The following is a 27,632-nucleotide window of genomic DNA, read 5'->3' on the forward strand; positions in this document are numbered from 1 at the left end:
TATTGTAGATCACAGAATTCACAGGTGGGTATGATTAATGGTTATTTTTATTCTTTGTTAGTGTATATAGAACTTTCTAGCACTCTGAAAACTAGCGAGCAGGGCTAAAGCTTCTGCCTCAGGGTCAGCTTGATTTTTCCATGTTCTCTAACTTAAGTATGTGTTGTTTTCACTTCCTGGGTCTTACCCTCAAATTCTGGGAGGTAACCAAGAGCACTGACAATAACTTGTAATGGTCAGAGACCTCACTGTTCAACAACTCCAAAGTAGGGCCCAACTCCATATTAATATGTATATATCTATATATCTATATATGTATATATATGTGTGTGTATGTATGTATGTATATATGTATGTATGTGTATTTCTATATGTGTGCAAGCAGCCCTTCCACCCTGCCTGGTCCTTTTGGTTGGGGCAGACACATAGCTGGTCTGATCCTGGGGAGATACTGAATCCTGAGCCATCCTAGAGGAGCCACTGCACTCAGAGCAGCAGGTAAAAACCCCATCTCAATCCCTACACCCCAAGAGTTACTACTGGGAGCCAGGGACGCTCAGGACCCTCCAGCCACCGAAACCCCGCCCCTCCAGAATTCCACTTCCCTTCCATCCCACCTGGTCCTTTTGGTTGGGGCAGACACATAGCTGGTCTGCTCCTGTGGAGATACTGAATCCTGAGCCATCCTAGAGGAGTCACTGCACTCAGAGCAGCAGAGGAGCCACTGCATTCAGAGCAGCAGACACCTAGCTGGTTTGCATGTGTGGAGACACCATATCCTGAGCCATCTCAGAGGAACCACTGCACCCAAAGCAGCAGGATTTCCAGATCCCAGAGGTGGCCTCAGTCCCAGGAGTTCTTCCACCCAGGAGCTTAGGATCATAAGACCACAGAGACATCTGGACTCTGAGGAGTTCTGACACAAGCAAGATAACTGGAAATACAGACTCCAGTCAGACACAGTGAGGGCAGGTAACACTAGAGTTAACCAGATGGCGAAAGGCAAGCACAAGAACATAAGCAACAGAAACCAGAGTTACTTGGCATCATCAGTATCTAAGCCCTGGACACCCCATCACACCAGAAAAGCAGGATTCAGAATTAAAGTCACTTCTCATGATGATGATAGAGGATTTAAAGAAGGACATAAGTAACTCCCTTAAAGAAGTACAGGAGAGTACAAGTAAACAAGTAGAAGCCCTTAAAGAGGAAACACAAAAATTCCTTAAAGAAATGCAAGAAAACACAATGAAGGAATTAAACAAAACCATTCAGGATCTGAAAATGGAAATAGAAACAATAAAGAAAGCTCAAAGGGAGACAACCATAAAGATAGAAAACCTAGGAAAGAGATCAGGAGTCATAGACGAAAGCATCACCAACCAAATACAAGAGATAGAAGAGAGAATCTCATGTGCAGAAGATACCATGGAAAACATTGACACAACTGTCAAAGAAAATGCAAAATGCAAAAAACTCCTAACCCAAAACATCCAGGCAATCCAGGAAACAACTAGAAGACCAAACCTAAGGATAATAGGTATAGATGAGAGTGAAGATTCCCAACCTAAAAGGCCAGTAAATATCTTCAACAAAATTATTGAGGAAGACTTCCCTAACCTAAAGAACGAGATGCCCATAAGCATACAAGAAACCTACAGAACACCACATAAACTAGACCAGAAAAGAAATACCTCTCGTCACATAATAATCAAAACATCAAATGCACAAAACAAAGAAAAAATACTAAAAGCAGTTAGGGAAAAAGGTCAAGTAACATATAAAGGCAGACCTATAAGAATTACACCAGACTTCTCACCAGAGACTATAAAAGCTAGAAAAGCCTGGACTGACATCATACAGACCCTAAGAGAACACAAATGCCAGCCCAGACTACTATACCCAGCAAAACTCTCAATCACTATAGATGGTGAAACCAAGATATTCCATGACAAAACCAAATTTGCACAATATCTTCCCACAAACCCAGCATTTCAAAAGATAATTGATGGAAAACACCAACTTAAGGAGGGAAACTACAACCTAGAGAAAGCAAAGAAGTAATCTTCCAACAACCCCAAAAGAAGATAGCTATACAAACATAAGTCTACCTCTAATAATAAATAACAGGAAGCCACAATCATTTTTCCTTAATATCTCTTATCATCAATGGTCTCAATTCCCCAATAAAAAGATGTAGACTATCAGACTGGATACTCAAACAGGATCCAGAATTTTGTCCCATACAGGATACGCACCTCAGTGACAAAGACAAACACTACCTCAGAATAAAATGGTGGAAAACAATTTTCCAATCAAATGGTCCCAAGAAACAAGCTGGAGTAGCCATTCTAATATCAAATAAAATCGACTTTCAACCAAAAGTAATCAAAAAAAATATGGATGGATACTTCATATTCATCAAAGGAAAAATCTAATAGTGGGGGATTTCAACACCCCACTCTCAGCAATGAACAGATCATGGAAACAGAAACTGAAGTGAGACATTTTGAAATTAACAGAAGTTATGAACCAAATGGATTTAACAAATATCTATAGAACATTTCATCCTAAAACAAAAGAATATACCTTTTTCTCAGCACCTCATGGTACCTTCTCCAAAATAAATCATATAATTGGTCACAAAACAGGCCTCTACAGATACAAAAAGATTGAAATAATCCCTTGCATCTTATCAGATCACCACGGACTAAGACTGGTCTTTAATAATGACAAAACCAATGGAAAACTCACATGCACATGGAAACTGAAAAACTCTCTACTCAATGATGACTTGGTCAAGGAAGAAATGAAGAAAGAAATTAAAAACTTTTTAGAATTTAATGAAGATGAGGACACATCATACCAAAACTTGTGGGAATCCATGAAGGCAGTGCTAAGAGGAAAGCTCATAGCTCTAAGTGCCTACAAACAGAAACTGGAGAGAACATACACTAACAACTTGACAACAAAACTAAAAGCTCTAGAACAAAAAAAAGCAAATACACCCAAGAGGAGTAGAAGGTAGGAAATAATCAAAGTCAGGGCTAAAATCAACCAAATAGAAACAGAAAGAACAATATAAAATATCAACAAAACCAGGAGCTGGTTCTTTGAGAAAATCAACAAGATAGATAAACCCTTATCCAGATTAACCAGAGGGCACAGAGACAGTATCCAAACTAATAAAATCAGAACTGGAAAGGAAGACATAACAACAGAAACTGAGGAAATTCAAAAAATCATCAGATCCTAGTATAAAGGCCTATACTCGACAAAACTGGAAAACTTGGATGAAATGGACAATTTCCTAGACAGATACCAGGTACCAAAGTTAAATCAGGAGCAGATAAACCATCTAAATAGTCCCATAACCCCTCAGGAAATAGCAGCAGTCATTAAAAGTCTCCCCACCAAAAAAAAAGCCCAGGACCAGATGGTTTTAGTGCAGAATTCTACCAGACCTTCAAGGAAGACCTAATACCAATTCTCTTCAAACTATTCCACAAAATAGAAACAGAAGGAACACTACCCAATTCGTTCTATGAAGCTACAGTTACACTCATACCCAAACCTCACAAAGACCCAACAAAGAAAGAGAACTTCAGGCCAATCTCCTTTATGAGCATTGATACAAAAATACTCAATAAAATTCTAGCAAACAGAATCCAAGAACACATCAAAATAATCATCCATCATGATCAAGTAGGTTTTATCCCAGGAATACAGGGATGGTTTAATATTAGGAAATCCATCAATGTAATCCACTATATAAACAAACTCAAAGAAAAAACCACATGATCATCTCACTAGATGTGGAGAAAGCATTTGACAAAATTCAACATCCCTTCATGATAAAAGTCTTGGAAAGATAGGGAATTCAAGGCCCATACCTAAAAATAGTAAAAGCAATATACAGCAAACCAGTAGCCAACATCAAACTAAATGGAGAGAAACTTGAAGCAATCCCACTAAGATCAGGGACTAGACAAGGCTGCCCACTCTCCCCCTACCTATTCAATATAGTACTGGAAGTCCTATCCAGAGCAATTAGACAACAAAAAGAAGTCAAAGGGATACAAATAGGAAAGGGAGAAGTCAAAATATCACTGTTTGCAGATGATATGAGAGTATACTTAAGTGACCTCAAAACTTCCACCAAAGAACTCCTAAACCTGATAAACAACTTCAGCAAAGTGGCTGGTTATAAAATCAACTCAAACAAATCAGTAGCCTTCCTATACTCAAAGGATAAACAAACTGAAAATGAAATTAGGGAAATGACACGCTTCACAATAGTCACAGATAATATAAAATACCTTGGTGTGAATCTAACCAAGCAAGTGAAAGACCTGTATGACAAGAACTTCAAGCCCCTGAAGAAAGAAATCGAAGAAGATCTCAGAAGATGGAAAGATGTCCCATGTTCATAGATTGGTAGGATTAATATAATAAAAATGGCCATCTTGCCAAAAGCAGTCTACAGATTCAGTGCAATCCCCATTAAAATCCCAACTCAATTCTTCACAGAGTTAGAAAAGGACATTCTCAAATTCATTTGGAATAACAAAAAAACCCAGGATAGCGAAAACTATGCTCAACAATAAAAGAACTTCTGGAAGAATCACCATCCCTGACCTCAAGCTGTACTACAGAGCAATAGTGATAAAAACTACTTGGTACAGAGACAGGCAGGAAGATCAATGGGATAGAATTGAAGACCCAGAAATGAACTCACACACCTATGGTCACTTGATCTTTGACAAAGGAGGTAAAACTGTCCAGTGGAAAAAGGACAGCATTTTCAACACATAGTGCTGGTTCAACTGGAGGACAACATGTAGAAGAATGCAAATTGATCCATTCTTATCCCCTTGTACAAAGCTCAAGTCTAAGTGGATAAAGGAACTCCACATAAAACCAGATACACTGAAACTAATAGAAGAGAAGGTGGGGAAGAGCTTCGAATACTTGGGCACACGGGAAAATTACCTGAACAGAACACCAATGGCATATACTCTAAGATCAAGAATTGACAAATGAGACTTCATAAAATTGCAAAGTTTCTGTAAGGCAAAGGACACTGTCAATAAGACAAAATGGCAACCAACAAATTGAGAAAAGATCTTTACCAATCCTATATCTGATAGACGGCTAATATCCAATATATACAAAGAACTCAAGAAATTAGACTCCAGACAACCAAATAACCCTATTAAAAATGGGGTATAGAGCTTAACAAAGAATTCTCAACTGAGGAAACTCGAATGGCTGAGAAGCACCTAAAGAAATGTTCAGTATCTTTAGTCATCAGGGAAATGCAAATCAAAACAACCCTGAGATTCCATTTCATACCAGTCAAAATGGCTAAGATTAAAAACTCAGGTGATAGTAGATACTGGTGAGGGTGTGGAGAAAGAGGAACACTCCTCCATTGTTTGTGGGACTGCAAGATGGTACAACCACTTTGGAAATCAGTGTGGCGGTTCCTCAGAAAATTGGGCATAGCATTACCTGAAGATCCAGCTATACTACTCCTGTGCATATACCCAGAAGATGCTCTAACATATAAGAAGAACATATGCTCAACTATGTTCACAGCAGCCTTATTTATAATAGCCAGAAGCTGGAAAGAACCTAGATGTCCTTCAACTGAGGAATGGATACAAAAATGTGTTATATTTACACAATGGAATATTACTCAGCTATTAAAAACAATGAATTCGAGAGTTTCCTAGGTAAATGGATGGAACTAGAAAATATCATCCTGAGTGAGGTAAGCCAATCACAAAAGAACACACATGGTATTCACTCACTGATTATTGGATATTAGCCCAGAACCTTGAAATACCCAAGATTCAACTCGCAGGCCACATGAAGTTCTTGAAGGAGGATGACCAAGTGGGGGTGCCTCAGTCCTTCTTAGAAGGAGCAACAAAATACTCAAGGGAGCAAATATGGAGACAACGTGAGGGGAAGAAACTGAAGGAGGGGCTATCTGGAGACCATTCCACCTGGGTATCCATCCCATGTGCAGTCACCAAAGGTAGATGCTGATGTGGAAGTCAGGAAGTGCATGCTGATAAGAGCCTGATATAGATGTCTCCTAGAGGTCTGCAAGAGACTGACATATTCAGAGGCAGATGCTCACAGCTAGCCATTGAACTGATCATGGGGTTCTCAATGGAGAAGTTAGAGTGAAGACTGTTGAAGCTGAGGGGGTTTGTGGCCCCATGAGGAGAGCAGCAATATCAACCAACCAGAGCTCCCAGGGTCTACACCACCAGCCTGGGAGCACTTAGGGAGGGATCCATGGCTTCAGCTGTATATGTAAGGGTGGAGGGCCCTGCTGAGCATAGGTGGGGGAAGAGATCCTTGGTCTCATGAAGGCTGGATGCCCCAGTGGGTGGGAATTTGAAGGTGGTGAGGTGGGAGTTGGGGGGTATGTAGGGGTATATCCGCAGAGAAGCAGAAGGAGGGATGAGGGGATATGGGGTTCCTGGGGGGGGGGATGGGGTAAGGGGATAATATATGAAATGTAAATAAAACATTCAATAAAAAAAAAGAGAGAAAAAACCAAGCAAGACTCTGTCCAGGGAGGCTAAGTGCAGATCTTCCTCTTTCCACATCTCCTCTAAATCCAATAGTCTCACGACCAGCTGTGCATCAGACTATCTGTTGAGGTCTCCTCCCTTATCCCATGCCCCTTTCTCCAGTGGACCATACAGATCTTTCCCTCCTAAGTCTCCTCCTGCTTTATCCTAAGTCCCAATGCAAGCAGGCACTCTCTAGAAACCCACAGACCACTCTGGCCAGGGAACAGATAGGCAACCTGCAGATTTTCACCTATCTCCTTTCTCCCCTATATCCAAACCCTCAGTCTCATGACCAGGTTTATAGCCCACCAACTTCTGAGGCCTCCCATGAACCCCTGCCCTCATCTCCAGTGGATCACATAGATATTCCCTTCCAAAATTCCCTCCTACACTCATTGCCTTATCTCAGCCCCCAACACCATCAGGAAATCTCTAGAAACTCTCACACTCCTCTAGCCAGGGCAGCAGGTAGGCTAACTGCAGATTATCAATCATGTCTCCTTCATTTCTCCCTAATAAATCCCTGAGTGTTATCCACAGATCCCTAGCAGACTACTTGCTTTGGCCTCTGTCCTCATTCTTGGTGTTCTACAAGATCCTGGTATAAGGGATCACTGTCAGGATTTGGAGGGGATGTGAGAGAGGTACAGAAGATCAGGAAATTCAACAAAAATATGTAGCAGTGGGGTATGAAGAACTCGGTATAGCCACTGGAGCGTCCCAGACACCAGGGAAATGTGAGACTCTCAGGACCCAATGGCATGATTTTAGCATAAATGTCCAGAAAAGGGGGAGATAGAATGTGTAGAGACCACCTCCAGTAGATAGGCATAGTCCCCGATGAAGGAATCAGGCCGCTCACCCATCTCAAAGGTTTTAACCCAGAAATGTTCTTGTCCAAAGGAAGAACAGGGTCAAAAAAATGAAACAAAGGCTTAAGGAAGGGACAACCAGGGACTGCCCCACCTGGGGTTCCATCATGTCTGCAGCTACCAAACCTGACACTGTTGCTATGTTCAAGAGGCAAGTGCTGACCTCTTGTGACAGTTCCTTGGGAGGTCTGGACAGCAACTGACCAATGCAGATGTGGATGTTTGGAGCCAACCCTCAGACTGAGCTCAGAGAACCTGGTGGGGGAGCTGGCTGAAGGAGTAGAAGAGCAGAAGGGAATTGCAACCCTATGGCCTGACCAACCAGTTCTCTGAAAGACTAGACCACCAACCAAGTAATGTACCTGAAGGGATCAGTGGCTCTACGTACATATGTAGCAGAGGATGGCCTTGCCTGACAGCAGTGAGAGGGGAGGCTCTTGGTCCTGGGTTTGTTTGAAGCTCCAGCATAGTGGGATGCTGGAGCGATGGGGTAGGAGAGGATGGGTGGTTGGGCATAGTGGATGTGGGATGAGGGGTTGGTGGAGGGGTAACCAGGAAGAGGGATATCATTTGAGATGTAAATGCATGGAATGATTAATTAAAATAATCCAAGATCCTGGTAGAACCCTCTGCTTTCCTCCCTTCTTTGAACCTCCTCAACACCCTCCCAGCACATCCCCTTTGCTAAGTGTCAGTTCCTGAAACCTAGAAACACAATTTACTTGGAACCCCTAGTAGCCATACCCCTAGTATCCTATCAGGATACCAGGAGGATTTCTTACAAGTTAACACACAGCCACCATACTCTCCTAAGAGCTAGAAAGTGCAACAGAAACCAAAATCAAAGCACATTGTCAGGATACCAGCAGTCCAGTTTAATAGCAAATACCAAACACAAATCAAAAGCAGTTTTATGATCCAGCAGAAACCAAAATTCTTTGCCAAATTGGCAGGAGTCAGCAGAATCAGCCAGAATCAGCTGGAATACCAGGACAAGGTCTTTGGGATGTTTCTCTCTGTGAAGACAATGAAGACCAATGAAGACCAGCAAAGACTAGCAAAGAGCAATGAGGAAGTGAAGCATTGCACAGTGTAGCGATGCAAGAGCATCCTGTCATTGTTTGTGGATTTCCATTTATATTTGTTCCATACTTCACATATCCTCTGAAGTATGTGTTCTCAACAAAATATCACTTGTCTTCTCACAAGACAGAATCTAGGTAAAGATCATGTGACACAACTGAGTTAGTAAAGGAGCCAGAAATTTTGTCTCTGAGCACAGCAATCCTACCATAGCAATCTCCAAGTATTGCAACATAACCAAAAGCACAAGAATAAGTCTTTAAAATAGCCTTTATGGATAGCATAGAGGTCCTTAAAGAAGAAATGAATAAATTTCTAAAAGAAAAAAAAACACTATAAAACACAAACAGTAGAAGGAAATGAATAAAAAAAATTCAAGACCTGAAAGTAGAAATGAACCAATAAGGAAAACCTAGATTGAGGGAATTCTGGATATGAAAAAAAAAAAAACTAAGAACTTGAAAAAGAACCTCAGAGGCAAGTATCATGAATAAAACAGATAGAAGAGACAATTTTAGGTATTAAAGTTACATTAGAAGAAATGACTATCTTGGTCAAAGATAATATTGAAGCTAAAAAGAAAGAAAGAAAAAGGAAAGAAAGACAGACAGAAAGAAAGGAAGAAAGAAGGAAGGAAGGAAGGAAGGAAAGAAAGAAAGAAAGAAAGAAGGAAAGAAAATACTGATACAAACCGTTCAAGAAATCTACAACACTATGTAAAGACCAAATCTAAGAATGACAAGAGTAGAGGAGGAAGAAGAAGAAACCCAAGTCAAAGGCACAGAAAATATTTTCAACAAAATTATTAAAGAAAGTTTTTTAACTAAGGAAGGAGATGCTTATTAAGATATAACAAGCATTCAGAATACTGAATATAATGGACAAGAAAAGAAATTCTCTATAACACATTATGATAAAAATATTAAATGTAAAGAACAAAGAAAGGATACTAAAATATTCAAGGGAAAAAAGAACAAGTAACATATGAATGCAGACGATAACATCCAACTTCTCAGTGGATAGGCTCTACAACCCAGAAGACCTGGGCAGATGTTGTATAGACTCTAAGAGACCACCACCACCCACCCAGACTACTATACCTAGATAAACTCTCAGTCACAATAGATGAAGAGATTAACTATTAAAACCAAATTAAAAAAATCTGCAACACCAGCCACACAGAAGATGCTAGCAGGAAAACTCTAACCTAAAAAGGATAAACATACCAAAGAAAACACAAGGAATAAGCAACTTCAGACAAGTAAATCAAAAGATGGAAAATATACATATATCACACATCACCACCACCACTATGATCACTACCACCACTACACCACCATCACCACTACACCACCACCACCATTACCACCACCACATAACAAGACCAAGACCAAGACCAAGACCAAGACCAAGACCAAGACCAAGACCATGACTGTGGGACTGTGTGAGGGTATCTTGGTTCATGGCTGGGCATGGGCCTGGAACCCTGGGACTCCAAGGGAGAAACGACAGGTGTTCGGTCATGTTCCCAGAACCCAGAGTCCCAACAGGCAGTCTCATTTCCATAGACCTACATTGTTCAGTCACGTAGGCCATTACAGCCCCTCCCAAAGTGCACAGATAGAGGGTGTGACCACAGGCCTCAGGCCCTAGGGATTTACATACTAATGAAGGCCAGAGGGCAGAGCAAATTAAGCATTCTTCCTAGAACCTCCCCCTTTCTCCCTCCCTATTTAACTCAGGTCTGCCCTGAGTTTCAGGGGGGTATATCCAAATCCATCCACCATCCTCCATGAAAATAAACCTTTCTGGAACCAAGGACTTCCTCGTGTCATTAGGGTCTGCTGTCGCCAAAGCCCCAGACTTTGGAACTCCAGATGTTTCTCCTGTATGTGGGACTTGCCACTTGGAAAGTCTCCTGCATCACTACTGTGGCCTATTTTTCCCACATTTGGCACCCACATGGGGCACAGACACCCACGGACTTCAAGAACGATACCTCCCCAGTCTGCTACATGTGAATACATACCGTGGGACACATGATCAAGACCAAGACCAAGACCAAGACCAAGACCAAGACCAAGACCAAGACCAAGACCAAGACCAAGGCCAAGACCAAGGCCAAGGCCAAGACCACCACCACCACCACCACCAATATAACACATCTGACAGACTAAAATAGCATGGATTTTAAGGGAGCTTTTAAAGACAAAGAACACAGAAAAAAGACATCCTTGAGGGCAGTTGCAGGAGGATATAAAACAAGCAATAAAGCAAGCTAGCAGCCTAACAGAAGCCAAATCACGCAGTTAGGGGGAGCATTTTGACACTGAGTTTCTGTAACAGGAATGGATGCTTTCCCACAGAACTTTTCATAGCAGGGGTAGGTAAAGGGGTGGTAGGTCAGTTTAGAATAAATCCAAGATGGTTTGGGCTGAGAAATAATAGGGGAACCCTTGCACAGTCAAAAGGATCAAATAGGCTAATTCCAGAGAGGCAGAGATGATTGGACATACATAAACAACAAACTGAAAGACAAAACATGGTCATCACATTTGATGTAGAAAGGATTTTGACAACATTCAGCATTTCTTCATAAAAAAGTCCTGGAGAGATTAAGGTCATATCTCAAGAAAATAAAGGCAGTTTATGGCAAGCCCATAGCCAACATTAACTCAAATGAGAGAAACTCAAAGCATTTCCTCTAAAATAAGGAACAACACAGGGTTGTTCACTTTCTCCATATCTATTAAATATTGTACTTGAAATCTTATCTTTAGCAAGAAGACAACTGGAAGAAATCAAGAGGATACAGATGGGAAAGGAAGAAATCAAAGTGTCTTTATTTACAGATAATATATTTGTATATATAAGTGACCCTAAAAATTGCACTAGGTAACTCTTACATCTGTAAAATACTTTTATCAAAGTAGCTGTATACAAAATTAAATCACAAAAATTAGTAGGACTCCTATATAACAATGTCAAATGGATTGATAAAGAAATCAGAGAAACCGTACCTTTCACAATAGGCTTAACTGATATAAAATATCTTAGGGTAACTCTAACCAAGCAAGTAAATACTTGTATGGTAAAAAGTTTTAAGACATTGATGAGTGAAAATGAAGAAGACTTCAGAAGATGAAAAAATCTCCCATGTGTACGGATTAATATAATGAAGCAGGCCATCATATAAAAACAATACAATGTATGAATTCAATGTAATCCTTATCAAACTCTAAACATTATTTATGGAACTTTAAAGAACTACTTACAGTCATATGGAAACACAACAAGCAAACAAACAAACACAAACAGACAAACAAACAAAAAACATAGTAGCTATAACAAATCATAAATTAAAAACAAAAAACCTTCTGGAACTATCAACATCCCTGATTTCAGTTGTACTACAAAGATATAGTACACAAACAAAACCACAAACAAACAAACAAACAAACAAACAAAAGATCCCAGCAAGATATTGGCACAAAACCAGACATGTTGATCATTGGAATAGAATTGAAACTCAACAATTAATAAATGGGACCTCATAAAACTGAAAACTTTTGTAAGGCAAAGGACACTGTTAATTGAAGAAAGCTGTAGCTTATAAAATGGGACAAGATGTTCACTAACTACACAGCTGAAAGAGGGCTAATGTCCAAAATATGTAAGGAACTCAAATAATCAAGTCAAACCAAGCCAAACTAAAAACCAAAACCAAAAACCTAGACACCAATAAAGCAAATAACTTAATTAGAAAGTAGGGTATCGCTGGGCGGTGGTGGCGCACGCCTTTAATCCCAGCACTTGGGAGGCAGAGACAGGCGAATTTCTGAGTTCGAGGCCAGCCTGGTCTACAGAGTGAGTTCCAGGACAGCCAGAGCTATACAGAGAAACCCTGTCTCGAAAAACCAAAAAAAAAAAAAAAAAAAAGAAAGAAAGTAGGGTATCGGTCTAAATAGGGAATTATTAATAGAGCATACTTAAATGGCTGAGGAACACTTACAAATGTCAAAATCTTTATTCATAATTGAAATGCAGATCAAATGAAATAAAAGATGCTGTCACTGGTGGTGGGTTACATGGGACAATGGATTGAAAAAAAAGAGCCACTCCAGGATTAATTTAGCCTTCTCAGCAGTAGGGGCATCAGCCTCTGAAGAACTAAACCCCAATAGCCTTCAAGAAGCTCTTTTTATTGTTACACAAAAGACACCTTTAGTAAAATTTCCCATACCAAACTTCTTATCTGACCTAGGGGGCTGTCTTGAAAGATCCAGAACTCAAGCAATTTTCAGGGAAGGGAAACTTCCAGGTTTGCCAGGTCTGTCAAAGGCTCTGAGAAACCTTCAAAGGAATAGCCCCATAAAATCTCAGATGACAATCACTGTCAAAAGGCTACTTCAAGGTTCAGTTGCCAGGACTCTAGATTAATACCAGATACAAAGGTTCTGCTAAAATTCTGCTACTAACTAGTTTGTCTTACTTTTATCTTATACTGGTCAGAATGGCTAAGATCAAGACAAGTGACATGTCATCTAGTGAGGATATGGAGTAAGGGGAACCCTCATCCATTGCTGGTAAGAGTAAAAATTCTATAGTTATTATGTAAATCAATGTCACCTTTCCTCAGGAAGATGGGAATTGATCTACCTCAAGATCCATTTATACTGTTCTTGGGCATGCAAAGGGCACTTTATCCTTCCACAGAGATACTTGATCAACCATGTTCATTGTGGCTTCATTCATAATATCCCAAATGTTTCTCAACAACAGATGAATGGGTAATGTAAGGCCCAACTAGAAACAACCTAGATGTCTGTCAACAGGTGAGTAGATAATATTTAAGTGTATTTGAACACAGGCATCTTACTCAGTTAGAAAGGATAAAATAATGACATTCACAGGTAAATAAATAGAACTAGAAATATTATTCTAAGTGAGGTAACCCTGCCCCAGAAAGACACATACGGTAATGTATTCATTTATATGTAGATATTAACTGTTTCGTCAGTGATAACCAAGCTGCAATACTAAGATCCACACAGTCTTGGTTTAGGGACTAGCAAGGACAGACAGACAGACAGAAAGGCAGGCAGGCAGGCAGGCAGACTTCTCTAGGGAAAGAAAATAGAATTCATAATTATGGATAGATGAAGAGAAACGTCTCTCTCTGTGTGTGGGGGGGCTAGAATTGAAAGATCTACTCACAGTGAGTAGGTCAAGAAAAAAGGGGTCAAAGGAGGGAATATTGTTAGAGATAGTAAAAAATAAGGGTTATTTGAGAGGTAGTATGGAAACCTAATATATTAGAAATTTCCTAAAATATGTACATACATGAGGGCAACATTAATGAAATTGCAGACAACAGGGAAGACAGAGCCTCTAATGAACATCTCTTGTCACTAAACGAGGCTTCTGGGATTGGCAATGGGTTACATCTGATTAAGTTATTGGCCAAAGGGGTCCTATGGAAATTCTCAAACTACTCAGGCTGTTGCCAAGATTGTAGGTTCCTTTCCATAAAGTGATTGCAAAGACCCATGCGGAAGATAATACACCACTTAGAGAATATGGAGAAATCCATCTGGTGTCTACATAGAACCTTTACCTTATGTGCTAGTGTCTTGTTATAGGAAGATACTCTTCACACTACCAAAAGAGAAGTGTAAACACAGTGACAAACTTTTAGATCTACAATGGTATTCTGTGAGAATATGCTAGGGCAATGAAGGCACAAAGCTTATGGGAGTAACCAGCCGATATGTGATTTGACTTCAGACCCATTCCATGAGTTGGAACCCATATCTGATACTTCTTGTGTGACCAAGAATCAGACACTATAAAGACTAGATATCAAGGGACATAGGGTAAACCCAAAGACTACTGTTCTAAAAAATGTGGCAATGAAATGTCCTAATGACATTCTCCTGAACACATCAGTCAGTGCCTGGCTCAGCCATCATCACTGGGAACAAGTACAGAGACCCACAAACAGAATCATACAGAGAGTAAAAAATCCTGGAACATTCAGTTCTGAACGGTGTGTCTTCATTAAATTCCTCCCCTCAGGATGCTGGGTATCATACAGAAGAGTGTAATAAAGAGTATAAGAGACAGAAGGGATGAAGAACACGAGGGAAATAGGCCCTTCAAATTAACATGATGGATATATTATATGAACTCACACAGGCAGCATGCACAGGGCATGCACACATCAACACAAGGTCCTGTATGTTCATCTTATGGCTTCCAGCTTGGTGTTTACATGGAATTCCTGAGTATGGGAATGAGTGGAACTCTGCTTTTTGTGCCTTCTCTTGTTTTTTTTTCTTTTTCTGTTTTTGTTTGTTTTTCCAATTCCAATGTGTTAGTTTTTGTATTATACATTAATTATATATAATATATTTTATATTGCATATTATGTATTACATATTTCATATTATGTTGTGTTATATGGTATGTTATATGTTATATGATGCGTGATATTGTCTGATATATGTTATATGATATATTATGTTCTATGTTTTATGATGTATGATATATTATATATTATGTTGTTATCTGTTAATAGTCTGTTTTCTAGTGAGAGATAGAAAGGGATTGTATCTGTATCATCCATGAGTGAGGAAGAATTTGAAGAGTAGAGAGAGGAGAAACTGTAATCAGAATATAAAATGTGAGAAAAATAAAATCTATTTTCAAAAAAGGGGGGGAAAAGAGAAAAAGAAAACAAACAGAAACTAACTGGCCAGGATGTGGGATAATGGAAATTCTTATCCATGACTGGTGGAAGTGAAAACCAGTGCCATCATTCTAGAAATCATTGTGGATGTTTCTCAAATGAAAAAATGAAACAACAATTATAAATAGATCTACTATATATCCAGCTATATCAATCCTAGGCATATACCCAAAGGATTCTATATCTTACTGTAGAGATACTTGCTTGTTCATGTCTGTTCCCACTCTACTCCCTATAGCCAGGAAACAGAAGCAGTCTACACGTCCATCAACTGGTGAATGGACAATGGAAACATGACATGTACACACAGTAGAATTCTATTCATCTGTGAAGGAGGAGAAAATCACGAAAACTTCAGGTAAATGGACGGATCTGGTAAACACAATGATTGGTGTATTCCAGATCCAGAAACACAAACACTGAATGTTTTTTCTCACTGAATGAGATTGAATCTTTAGATTTGAGTCATTCACTTGGAACAACCAGAGAAACGAGGAAACTAGAAAGGGGTCACTGTAGAAAGGGAAGGAAGATCTTAAGGAAGATTCTGGTTGATTTTAATGTCAATTGGCTGCAAATTGGAATCACCTCGTAGGGAGCTTCACCTGAAGAAGTGTCCTGATTGCCTTGAGGATGCAGGATGGCCCACCCAGATGCAAAGGAGGAGGCAAAGATGATCACTTGCCTGGAGCTGCCTTGGCCTTCCCTCTTAACTGCAGGTTGATTTACCCTGTCAGTATTACTGACTCCATCAGAGATATCAGAGCAGGCACTCCCAGAAATCTATCCTCATCTCTGGGTCAGTGACTCTTTAGGAAGCTTCCAGGTTTTCTGTGCCAGATTGTGACTTCTTAGGTACCCAGCCTTGTAGCCTGAGCAACTATGTGGTTATTTGCCTGCCTAGTGAGAGACGGCTAAGGTGGGGTTATTTTAACTTATGAGACACCTCACCTCAAGAACAGAGCAAACAGCATTTTCTCAGCCTCTTAGCTGGGATTCAACTGTTGATAAAACTTGAAAGCTCACCTACACAGTGATACATTTCTTCCAACATGGCCACACAGCGTAATAATACCATTCCCCATGGGCCAAGCATTCAGTCACATGATCCTAAGGGGGCTATAGCTATTCAAACCACCACATCCCACTCTCTGGCTCCCATATGCTTGTAGCCATAGCACAATGCAAAGTACATTTTGTCCAACTTCAAAAGTTTCCATAGTCTATCACAGTATCCACAATGTTTAAAATCTAAAGTTCAGTGCAATTTCTGAATAGTTAAAAATTTGGAATTCAAAGTCTCTTCTGCGATTCATGCAATCTCCCAAAGGGTGGACATAACTCTCTTTTTTCTATTACATCTTCACCAGTTTTCTGTGTTTGAAGATTTCCTTCACTGCTTGAGCTCGAGTCAAAGACAAGCTTTGGCACCACAGGGTTATCTACTATAAAATCAAATCAAATCAAATCAAATCAAAACAAAACAAAACAAAACAAAACAAAACAAAACAAAACAAAACACTCCTGACATATATTCCCATTCTAAGATGGAGGAAAGGCAGAATAGTAAGGAAACACTGGACTAAAGCAAGACCAAAACCCAGCTGGGCAATCTTCAACATTTGCTTTTTTTGTATCTCCAACTTCTTTCAGCTTTGTTGACTGCACCATATCTCTTTCTCTTGGACTGCTTCTAGTCCCTGTAGCACTTATCTCATCCCACAGCCCTGTCATCTCTAACGTCTTGGAGTCTTTAAGGCAATCCAGGCTTCACCTTCACAGCTTTGCACAGTGGCCTCTCTGGGCCTTAATGCAGGGACACTCCTGTCATACCACTTGCCTCAGTGCCTTTCCTAAGTAGAGGAGGGAGATTCTATTCATACAGTGGCCTCTCTGGGCCTCCATGCAGGGACACCCCTGCCACACATCTGGCTTCCCATAAACATAAACAAATGTACATAACATACTCACACATACATACACATGTACACATTGGGTAGATGGATCCAAGCTCCAACTAAATTTACATATACATGCATACATGAGTTTTATGGATGGATGGAGAAAAGTTCCAATGAATAGGCTCTAACAAACTTCACACATATAAGTATATACATACATACATAATGAATAGGCTCTAACAAACTTCACACATATATGTATATACATACATACATACATAATGAATAGGCTCTAACAACTTCACACATATATGTATATACACACATACATAATGAATAGGCTCTAACAAACTTCACACATATATGTATATACACACATACATAATGAATAGGCTCTAACAAACTTCACACATATATGTATATACACACATACATATTGGTAAGTGGAGCAAACAACAACGAGTTGACTTCAATAACTTTATTTTCTTTTTAGCCATTTTACACCATCTAAAACAAATTTCTTTATGTAAGAAAGATTACCGCATAGGCACAAATTACATATTCTTTAAAATCAATCACCCCATAAAATATTCTTCAAGAACAGATAAAATCATCACACAAAATGAAATGACAACAGATTTATTGATTATGAATTCTTCTTTTGAACCACATGCCCTAACTAAATATTTTCCATCTATCTTTCTCTCCACAAGTTCAATATAACCCCAAAGCCATACTTCTTTTGACGTTAATGAACAAAGTTAAGCAAGGCAGTCCATAGCAGCACATTTTTCTGATGCTTAGCTGACAACAATTTGTATTTGCCAAGAAACAGATCATTATCTTTCTTTCTTCTTATGTTTGAAGTCTCATTCAGCTAAACTGGCTAACCATCTGTTCTTTGTTCTTATACTAATAATAGAATTATTTACTCTTTATTCATAATGCTGCATTTCATATGTACCATGAAACCTGTGCCTGTGGCTGCATCCCTAGATTACAAGATCCAGGAACTCAGACCCAACCTAGAACGAAACGTTTTCTTCAATCATTAACTTGTCCCAAGTCTATTTTTCTCTCTAGTACAATTATGTACTTGTAAGCCATGAAAGTTCACTGTGTTCTTTTTCTTACCTATGAAGCCTTTGCTTACTATTCTACAGGGGAAGGGCATATTCTATTCTTGTTTCTTACTTTTTCATATATTTCAGGCAAAACAACTTAAATCATCCCCCTATACTCTCTATCAAGTACTCTAACTTCCTTAAACTACTTAAATCAAAACAGGAATTCTGTAAAAACATCAATTAATCTAAATAATATTATCCAATAAATGTTCATCTTCATGTTGATCTGCAGGAAAATTACCCAAGGAAGGAATCACACCAGGCTATAGGCACTTGAGGTCCTCCCCATGCCCAATCATACCATGCTAGAGATATAGAAGAAATATAGCAATGACAAACATGAGAAGGCACATCAGTAGCAAGCAGCAATTCTGAAGTCAAGCCTCTGGGGCTATGCCTCTCCAGTTTACACCGATACTAGCTGAACAGAACAGTAGGCTGTCTCCAGGAAGCTCACTGTCCACAGCAGTTCTTCCTTCATGGCATCTGCCACCTGGTTTCCTGTGGAACTTGCTCTGTAGACTAACTTATCTTAAACTCAGAGATGTGTATGCCCCTGTCACCTGAGTGCCTGGAAGTATGGCCCATTAAATAGCTCTTAGAGCCTTCTACTGCTTTCCTAAAACAAAGTCCCAAAGTCCATTTTCCTCCAAATGAAAACATTGTCTGGCCTCTCACAGCAATACCCAGGTCCCTGGTAACAGTTGCTGTCTTTGGGTTTCTATTGCTGTGAAGAGACACCATGACCAAGGCAACCCTTATAAAGGAAAAATATTTAATTGGGGCTGGCTCACAGTTCAGAGGTTTATTCCATTTTCATCATGGTAGGAAGCATGGCAGTGTGCAGGCAGATATGGGTCTGGAGAAGCTGAGATGTCTACATCTTGATTTGCTGGCAGCAGAAGGAGGCTGTGTACAAAACTGGGTATAGGTTAAACATCTGAGACCTTAAATACACCACTTCCCCAAAAATGTCAACACCTATTGTAACAAGGCTATACCTCCTAATAGTGCCTCTCCCTGTGGGTCAAGCATTCAAACAAATGAGTTTATGGGGGCCATACAGATTAAAACCACCAAACATGCCATGTGTTTTATGTATTGAGCATAGAGACCCCAGCTTCCTGAATGTTTATAAGGATGTTTTGATTAGGAGAAAATGACTACAAAACACATATTGTATCTTTTGTGTGTAAGCATTTGAATGTTTGCTGGTATGTTTTTGTGCGTGCATATGTGTGTATATGTGCATATGTGTATGTATTCAAGTATGTATGTGTAGGTAAAAGAAAAAAGATATGGGGGAAATTAAAGAATTGAAGAAGGATTGGAGATTTCCAAGTTCTGATCTATTAAGACGCATTGTCTTTATCCTCTTTTTTTCCCATGGTGGTAGTGGATCGGCTGTACAAAAAAGATATCAGAGGAGGAATTTCCCTAGTGATTTCCTGGTATTGACCACTTGATGTTGTCAGGGTCAGAAGCTATTGATAAGTTCAGTTTGAACTATTTTTTTGAATATGCCCATCGAAGGAGAACTTTGGCATCTTCAGTCACTGTATCAAGGAAATAAAATTGTAAATAGAATGTTTTCCTGAAATAAAGACCTGTAGCAAGGAGCCCACCATTAGCTGATGCAAAAATCTCTAAACATTTCAAAAGCGTTTCTCCTAATGTCTCCTCTCTGTTAGTCTTCAACAAATGAGGAGACTTAATTATTTCTTTTACTTTTTCAACAGACACTTTGCAATCCTTAGCCAGTATCTCCAGGGATTCATCATCCACTCCAAAGAGTTTTCGATAGTGGTTTAACTTCTCTGTCAGCTTCTCCACATCATTATCCGTGAGGATGCCCACGATGGGAAAAGTTGCCAAGACTCCAGCCTTGAATGCTTCTAGCCAGATAAACTGCTGTGTAGCCTTGTGCTTTCTGTCAATGGCTGCCTCTGTAATGTCAGGCAGGGAAAGCATAAAATTGTGGCGCTTTTGAGCACTGAGATCCTTAATCAGAGTGTCCATCAGGACTGGAAAATCATAGTCAGATAAATCATAGTTAGACACCAAGAAAATCTGCGGAACAGTCATGTTATTTTCCCTAAAGTTATTCACAGAATTGCTTCGGATCAGTTTCAGGATCTTTTCTCTCTCAAAAGTACGTGGTTTGGTTTTCTTTTCACTGTCTAAATCAAAATCCACCTTGGTTCTCACAAAGTAGTAGTTCTTTTTCATAATTTCGATTGCTTTGGCGAGCTCTAGTTCAAGTTTTGTAAAACGTGTGGCAGAAACAATAACGAAGAAATCATATTCTTTGAATTTCACTTCCTCCAAATAAGTTTTTGGTGGGAATTTCTGAGTTCCAATACCAGGCAGGTCCCATACGGTCAAAGTTTTAATTTTGGGATGTTTATAAGAAGTTCTCTTCATAGTTGTCTCTATTACCCCAACTTGAGCTGCACCTTCATCTTCAGGTCCAATCCCTAACAAGGCATTGATGAAGCTGGATTTCCCTCCTCCAGACTCTCCTGTCACAGCAATATTTATTGGGGCATTATCAATATTTTTTAATGCATCACAGATTAAAGAGTTTGCCTCATGAAGGTTTCCTTTGTTCAGGTATGACTCTATTAAATTGATGGTTTCCTGAGAAATGATTTTGTTTTCTATCTTAAAGTTTTTAAAATATGTTTTGAAGCTGGACACCAAATCTCCATTGTCTTCATTCTTAGATGTATCAGAGAAGAGCTGACCCATGTCGATGATTAAAAAATTCACTGAAAGAAGGAAGGGAGAGTAAGTTGCAAGAGATTGAAGATCTCTTTGTGCTTAGCAATGTGTTTTTTACCTATGCTGTAGCATTAGTTACCTTCTTATTGAGTAATCCCCATGTCTGTCTGTCTTGTCTCCTCTGTCTTTCTCTCTTTCTCTTTCTTTCCCTCCCCCTCCCTTCCTTCCTCCTTCCCTCCTTTCCTCCCTCCCTTTCTCCCTCTCTCCCTCCCTCCTTTTTTCCCTCCCTTCCTTCCTTTCTTTTTGGTCAACAAGATACATAACTAGAGAGTCCTTTTGTATGAGAAAAGCTCATTTGAGGAAACTAGAACCAATTTCTACTAGTTCTCAGTTAAATCCTTAATTATGGAAAAAAAACTAAGCAAAATAAGGAAAAATAATATTAAAATCTGCATGTGTCCCAAAGCTAGCATCAGCAAGTATAAAAACACAAGCAACTGTGTTACATCTAACCTGACTGGAGTATTCTATATGAAATCAAATGTCTTTTCCATGTGTACACACTTCCTTCAGTGTGTGCCTTCAAATGTGTGGGAACTTAATCAACTTCTAGTTTCTCAAACTCGAAACCAAGTAAAAATGAATGATAACTGACATCAATATTTAATCAATGTTAAATATTTAACGATCACAGAAATCTGTTTTGTCTGTTATTGTTTTTGTTATCAAAGGATTTCAATGACTCCAACTATTTGTATTTCAATTAAACCTTTTTAAATTTGCCTACATTTACTTTTATGAACTGAAGTCATCTCTATGAAAAATATATAATTTTGTGTTGATTAATTGATTTATTTACTTTATATCTTTACCACTGTTTTCCCTCCTTCCTCTTCTGATGTCCTCCCTCCCTTCCCTTCTCCCTTTCTATTTCTTTTCAGAAGAGGTGAGGACCCTCCTGGATATTAACCAGCCCTGGGATGTCAAGTTGCAATAAGACTATATGCATCCTCTCCTATTGAGGCTGGAGGATGTCACCCAGTAGGAAGAAAGGGCCCCAAAGGCAGAGACAACCTGTACCCCTCCTTTTAGGAGTACCACTTGAAGACCAAGGCATACAATTGTAAGAAATAAATTTGTAATAATATAAACCTTTTATTCTTTTTTTTTTTTTTTTTTTTTGGTTTTTTCGAGACAGGGTTTCTCTGCGTAGCCTTGGCTGTCCTGGAACTCACTCTGTAGACCAGGCTAGCCTCGAACTCTCGAGGTCAGAGATCCACCTGCCTCTGCCTCCCAAGTGCTGGGATCAAAGGCGTGCGCCACCACCACCCGGCTTAAACCTTTTATTCTTAAAGTCCATGTTAACATTCATTTATTCAATACAATGTTACAGTGTCCTCAAGTCACCATTTAGAGTCAGTATTTTCTTTTAAACTTTTTATCTTATGAAAGAAATTTAGCCCACCTTTCATCCTGATGTGCACTTGGACAGAAGACCCCAGCGGCCTACCCGTTGTGTGATGGGGAGGGTCCTGCAGATCACAAGTCACAGTATCTCCATGACACAGGAAACAACAGGAGATCCTGCAGGAGTCTTAGTAAGGATCCCATACTGACAGGGATGCAGGAGCTAGAGACCTCAAGCCAGACTAATGTCTCAATGCAAGTAAGTCTGCATGTAAAGATGCGTGGACAAAAGAGAATGCTGTGACACACTGTGGCACAACACAGCTTCCATGATGAGGCTTTTTCTTGTTTGCATTGTTCTTTTAATTTTTAAAAAATTTTTACCTTTTATTTTCTTTGGGGAGGGTGTTGCAAGAGCCAAAGGCACATGAGAGTGGACAGGGAGATGAGTGGATTGGGGTGCATGAAAGAATCATTACAGAGTTAAAAAAAGAACAAGAAACCAGTCACCAGAAGACAGATATTACAGATTCTATTTACCTGAAGTATCTAAAGTAATCAAATTCACAGAGACAGGGACTAGAATGTTGGCTATCAGGGAGTGACTATGGGCAGAAAGGAGGCATCTTTAAATCAGTTTAGAGTTTCTGTTTTGCATTTTGGAAATGATTTGTCATTTGTTGTACAAAAAATATGAGCAAGTGTAGCATTACTGAATTATACACATAATAATGTAAAACAATGACTCTGTGTTATACTACTTTTGCCACAATTAAACATTTATAAACATTAAATAAAAAAAAAGGAAAAATGCAATCTGATATAGGTCAGTTGTTAGAGGGCTTTCCCAGCGTGAATGAGGCGTAGGGTTCATTAAATGCATGTGGTTGTGGATCCCTATAATTCAGGTACTAAGTAAGAAGAGGTAAGAAGGTTGGGATTTCAAGGTCATCCTTGATATATAGTGAGTTATAGGCTAGCCTGGGCTACTTGAAACTCTGTCTCAAAAGACTAAATACCAATTCCAGCAATCTTGCTGCCAGGCCAAAGGAGCTGAGTTTGATTGTGGGGTAATTAGTTCAGAGTTCACATTTCTGCCCTTTATTCTCCACAAACCTGCCTACAAGACCTCCCATGGCAGCATAATTGACCTTGCCATCCCTTAAGGAAACAGCAAACCCCTGCTGTTTCCCTAGGGCCTACTCTTTCTGTCTCACCGAAATCAAATCAGTATGGAGATTTAAGTTCTATTTCCAAATCCACTCACAACTGATCATTCCTCCTACATTATCTTCTACTGAACATCCTCAGTCCCAGATTTGATTATGTCCTTGGCATTACTGTATTTCCTGTGACTATTCTTTCAAAAACATGGATTATCAAATAGCCAGAGTTACCCTATTGACACTGAAGACCTGTGATGTCAAATCAATTCTAAGAGGGACCATAACGAAATCTGTCCCATACAGGGAACCTTCATTAGGTGTACAGTGTACACACCACATACAACATAACCTTTGAGTTTAATTATTATACCTTTGGGGATGCTGGTGTCAGAATTCCAGCCACCCTGTTATCTTGGGTTTCTTCTCATCTCAGGACTTTGTACTTAGTGACTGCTTCCTTTGTTTGATGTTCTCTCCCAGTAGCCATCTCGTTATTTATTTTACTACCTTTCTGTAGGTTTTATTTCAGTTAGGCAGGGTTTAGGAAAGAACAAAAGCTGTTCTCAACTCTTCAATTTCCTCCTCCCACTCTTTCTATTCTTGCTCCTGGTTTTGTGATACAGACTCCAAAGTAATAGGCATCTGCAAGGTCTTCCCAAGGAAGATGAACACAGCAGACAAGAAGACTGTGTCACAGACAGCATTACAAACGGAATCCTGCCTAAAAGACAGCTGTCATCTCACCCTGACACAGCTCATGTTCCTCACAGATGCAGAGAAGACCCTTAGCACTCGTGCTTAGTAATAAAAACAAAACAAAACAAAAACAAAAAACACAGTGACCATGATTCTTGGTGTACAGATTTCCACAGTTTGCTGCAGCAGAAGCAGCATGCAGAGAGACCTTTTATCCACAAGTCAGTGTCCTCGAAGATGTTAGGAATTAAATATTTGACACTGAAATAGAAAGCAGTTTGAGCCCAAGACACAATGAACTTCATACACACTACAGAGATATTTCGTTTCCTGACATTCATTGCAACCATTTTAAGGACAGGAATAAGAGACAAGCAAATCAACTGGATAAGTTTTACCAAAACCAACATACAGATCATTTCTTCAAGGTTTCTCATCTTGAATGATGTGAACAAAGCCCAACCACAAGCCAATCCTGCCTACCTCCCAACAATGACCCCTAGCTTCCAAACTGAGGATCTCCAGTGTCTGGGCATCTTCCCAAATGTCTTGTTACTTATTAGCTCTTTAGAGAAAAGAGATGGTGAGGGTTAGAAGTTAGATCTGCATGTTCCTGTCCACTTACCGGAAACTCCTGTGTCTCCTGGATTCACACACTATAGTTCAGCTGCAGGTACCACTCAGTTCTGCTCCAGGCTCTTTATAGGAAACTCAGTCCTCCTTCCTCTGAGGAAAGGGGCAGGTGCAAGGTGGTTGGGCAGGACTTCTATATGCTTCTGACTTCTTCTCCAGTCTAGGTGTGTGCTGGCCAATCATAGAAGAATGTGGATAAGATTGCTTTTCAGAAGCACCTGCATTTCCAAGAAGCTGAAAGTGAAATTTCAAACTACTAGCAGTCTTTTAACCTATTAACCTTTCATTTCTTGGCATAAAAACTTAGAAAGTCCTAAAATGATAAAGTATGTTAAACATTGGACTTGGAAACTGAGGTGGAACACAGAGAAGCAGCTTACTAACTAGACTACAACACAACATTGAAAGATCATTTTCCTGAAGCTTGACTCCACAAATGCAGCTGGAACTGAAGTCCCACAACACATTGTCTGGGCTCCTGTACAGACGCCAATCAAAGTTAGTCTTACCCAAGACACAACACATCTCTCCCCTCTGTCTACAACCATATTTTCTTGCAAGATTCATGTACCTTGCTATTCCTGACTTTCCCTGTCCTACTGGGATTTTGTCTGGCTTGGGTTAGACAGGTGTCACATGTGGTGTCTCAAATCACTGTTCATATGTGAAGCTGTCCTGCAGTGTCCAGAAGATACTGTTTCTTTTCTCATAGTGATGTACCACTCTGGCTCTTACAGGATTTATCCCCTGTTACACAGCCACTCCCGTGCCTTTGAGGTAGAAGTACTTATGTTACATCAAGGGCTAGACATTCCTCTCTGTCATATTCTCTGCATCATAGCCATCGTGGGCATCTGTGTTGATTATCATCTTCTGAAAATACTACCACCTGTGGGGAATGATTAGCTTGCATGTGGGCGTTTGGGCGTGTGTTCTTGAATCTTGTTGGACAGTGTCGATTTCAGAGGGTCTGCAACCCCAGTTGGCTGGGATCTCGACTCTGGGCAGCAGGAGTGCATGTGGGAATCTTGATTGAGTTCGATCCACTGGCAGCACTGGGCAGATACTTCTGGGCCCCACCCGGTGTGGGGAGTTCTCACTCAGTCTGAAGTTCTTCAGGGGGCAGGGTTCTAGAGTGGGTCTGGAGTCCGGTGGACACTATTCTGGGGCTCCTAGATGCCACTGGGAAGCTGCAGCAGAATGGAGAGTGCGGGAGTGCTGGCAGAACCCACCTGGATGCAGAGAGAAACGGGGGGTGGGGGAGAGCGAAGTCCCAACCAAGCCATGGGGAAAGTGACTTGGTTACTGTACTCACTTGGCTTGGCAGCTCACTTGCTTGAGGAGGTGGGCCTCTTTGATGGAATGCAGGAAAGCTCTCCACAGGAGATTAGACACAACTTGATACTTGAAGGGCCTCTCCATGGTTCTCCACTGCTGGCCCAGAAGACACGAGGGAGTCCATGGTTTTTATAAGCTTTATTGTTCATGGTGGATGGTAGTTGAATCTGGATGCACTCCCACTTAGGTCAGGGTGGACCTGACTTAAATAGGGAGGGTGGAGGAGGGTCTGGGAAAATATGTAATTGGCTATGCCCTCTAGCCTTTAGGTATCTCATTAATATGGAAACCTCTCAAGGATCTGAGGCCTGTAGTCATGCTCTATACCTGTGGAGGGCTGGAGATCTTAGACCACATGTCAGGATCCTGGGTTCTAGGGGCATGGACAAACACCTGCCATTGCCCCATTGTGGTCAGCGCTCGAGGCCTGTGTCACACCAGAAACCAAGCTATCCTTACACAGCCCCACAACCATCCATGTTAAAAATTGAGTGCTGCCTTAATCTATGGTTATAATGATAAATCATTAGGAGGTGGCTTAATATTGTATCCATTTAAAAGTAAAATAGTAGTCATTCTCATTTAAGGTAAATGATCTGTCTAGTGTTTAGTTCTTGGCTAGATACGAGTTTCATCTTATGGAGAAGCTAATAAACCCGATCAGGAATCAGTTGGTTACTTAGATGACATTCTTGCAGCTATTACACTTTATGTGTCTTTAGCTTTATTGGTGCTTGCTAAAGACCTAAGTGGGTATGTCTTTCACAGTCAGTCATCACTGTAGCTCACTTCTGGGACTGGTTAATATTCTCTTTCTGCTCTGGTACTATAGACCATACCTTCCAACACTATGAACGCTAGCTAGCAGAGATGGAGCTTCTGGATCCGTATCAGCTTGATTTTTGCCATGTTTTAAAACTCAAGTATGTGTTTGTGTTCTCTTCACTATTTGGAAGTTGCAAGTTTTGGAAGCTAATGAAGAACGGGGACAATGTCTTGTTATGGTCAAAGACCACTGTGTCTAGCAACTCTAAAAACTGAACTAGTTCCTGGGACCAGGTTTCTTGTTGCCCTGTGGTGTCTAACAGGACCTTGCTTCCTAAGTAGAGGGCAGCTCTATCTTGACTCCATTCATAAATGTGTATAGAGTTATTTTAGGAAGCCTCTACTGTAATAGGTAGACAGCTTTTCAACAAATGGTTCTGGTCCAACTGGCAATCCACATGTAGAAAAATGCAAATTGATCCATTTTTATCTCCTTGTACAAACCTCAGGTCCATTTGGATCAAGGACCTCCATATAAAGCCAGATAAGCTGAATTTAATAAAAGAGAAGGTG

The 27,632-nt window shown here is 40.0% G+C and overlaps 1 protein-coding gene across 1 annotated transcript; it reads right to left on the minus strand.

The window, feature by feature from the left end:
* Positions 1-18,888: 18,888 nt before the first annotated feature.
* Positions 18,889-21,081, minus strand: LOC114626787 (interferon-inducible GTPase 1-like). Its single transcript, XM_028774312.1, has one exon. The coding sequence runs from the start codon at positions 21,079-21,081 to the stop codon at positions 19,837-19,839; it is 1,245 nt and encodes a 414-aa protein (XP_028630145.1). The 3' UTR covers positions 18,889-19,836.
* Positions 21,082-27,632: the final 6,551 nt, after the last annotated feature.

The sequence above is a fragment of the Grammomys surdaster genome, unplaced genomic scaffold, assembly GCF_004785775.1.
Source record: "Grammomys surdaster isolate TR1022 unplaced genomic scaffold, NIH_TR_1.0 239, whole genome shotgun sequence".
NCBI classification, from domain to species: domain Eukaryota; kingdom Metazoa; phylum Chordata; class Mammalia; order Rodentia; family Muridae; genus Grammomys; species Grammomys surdaster.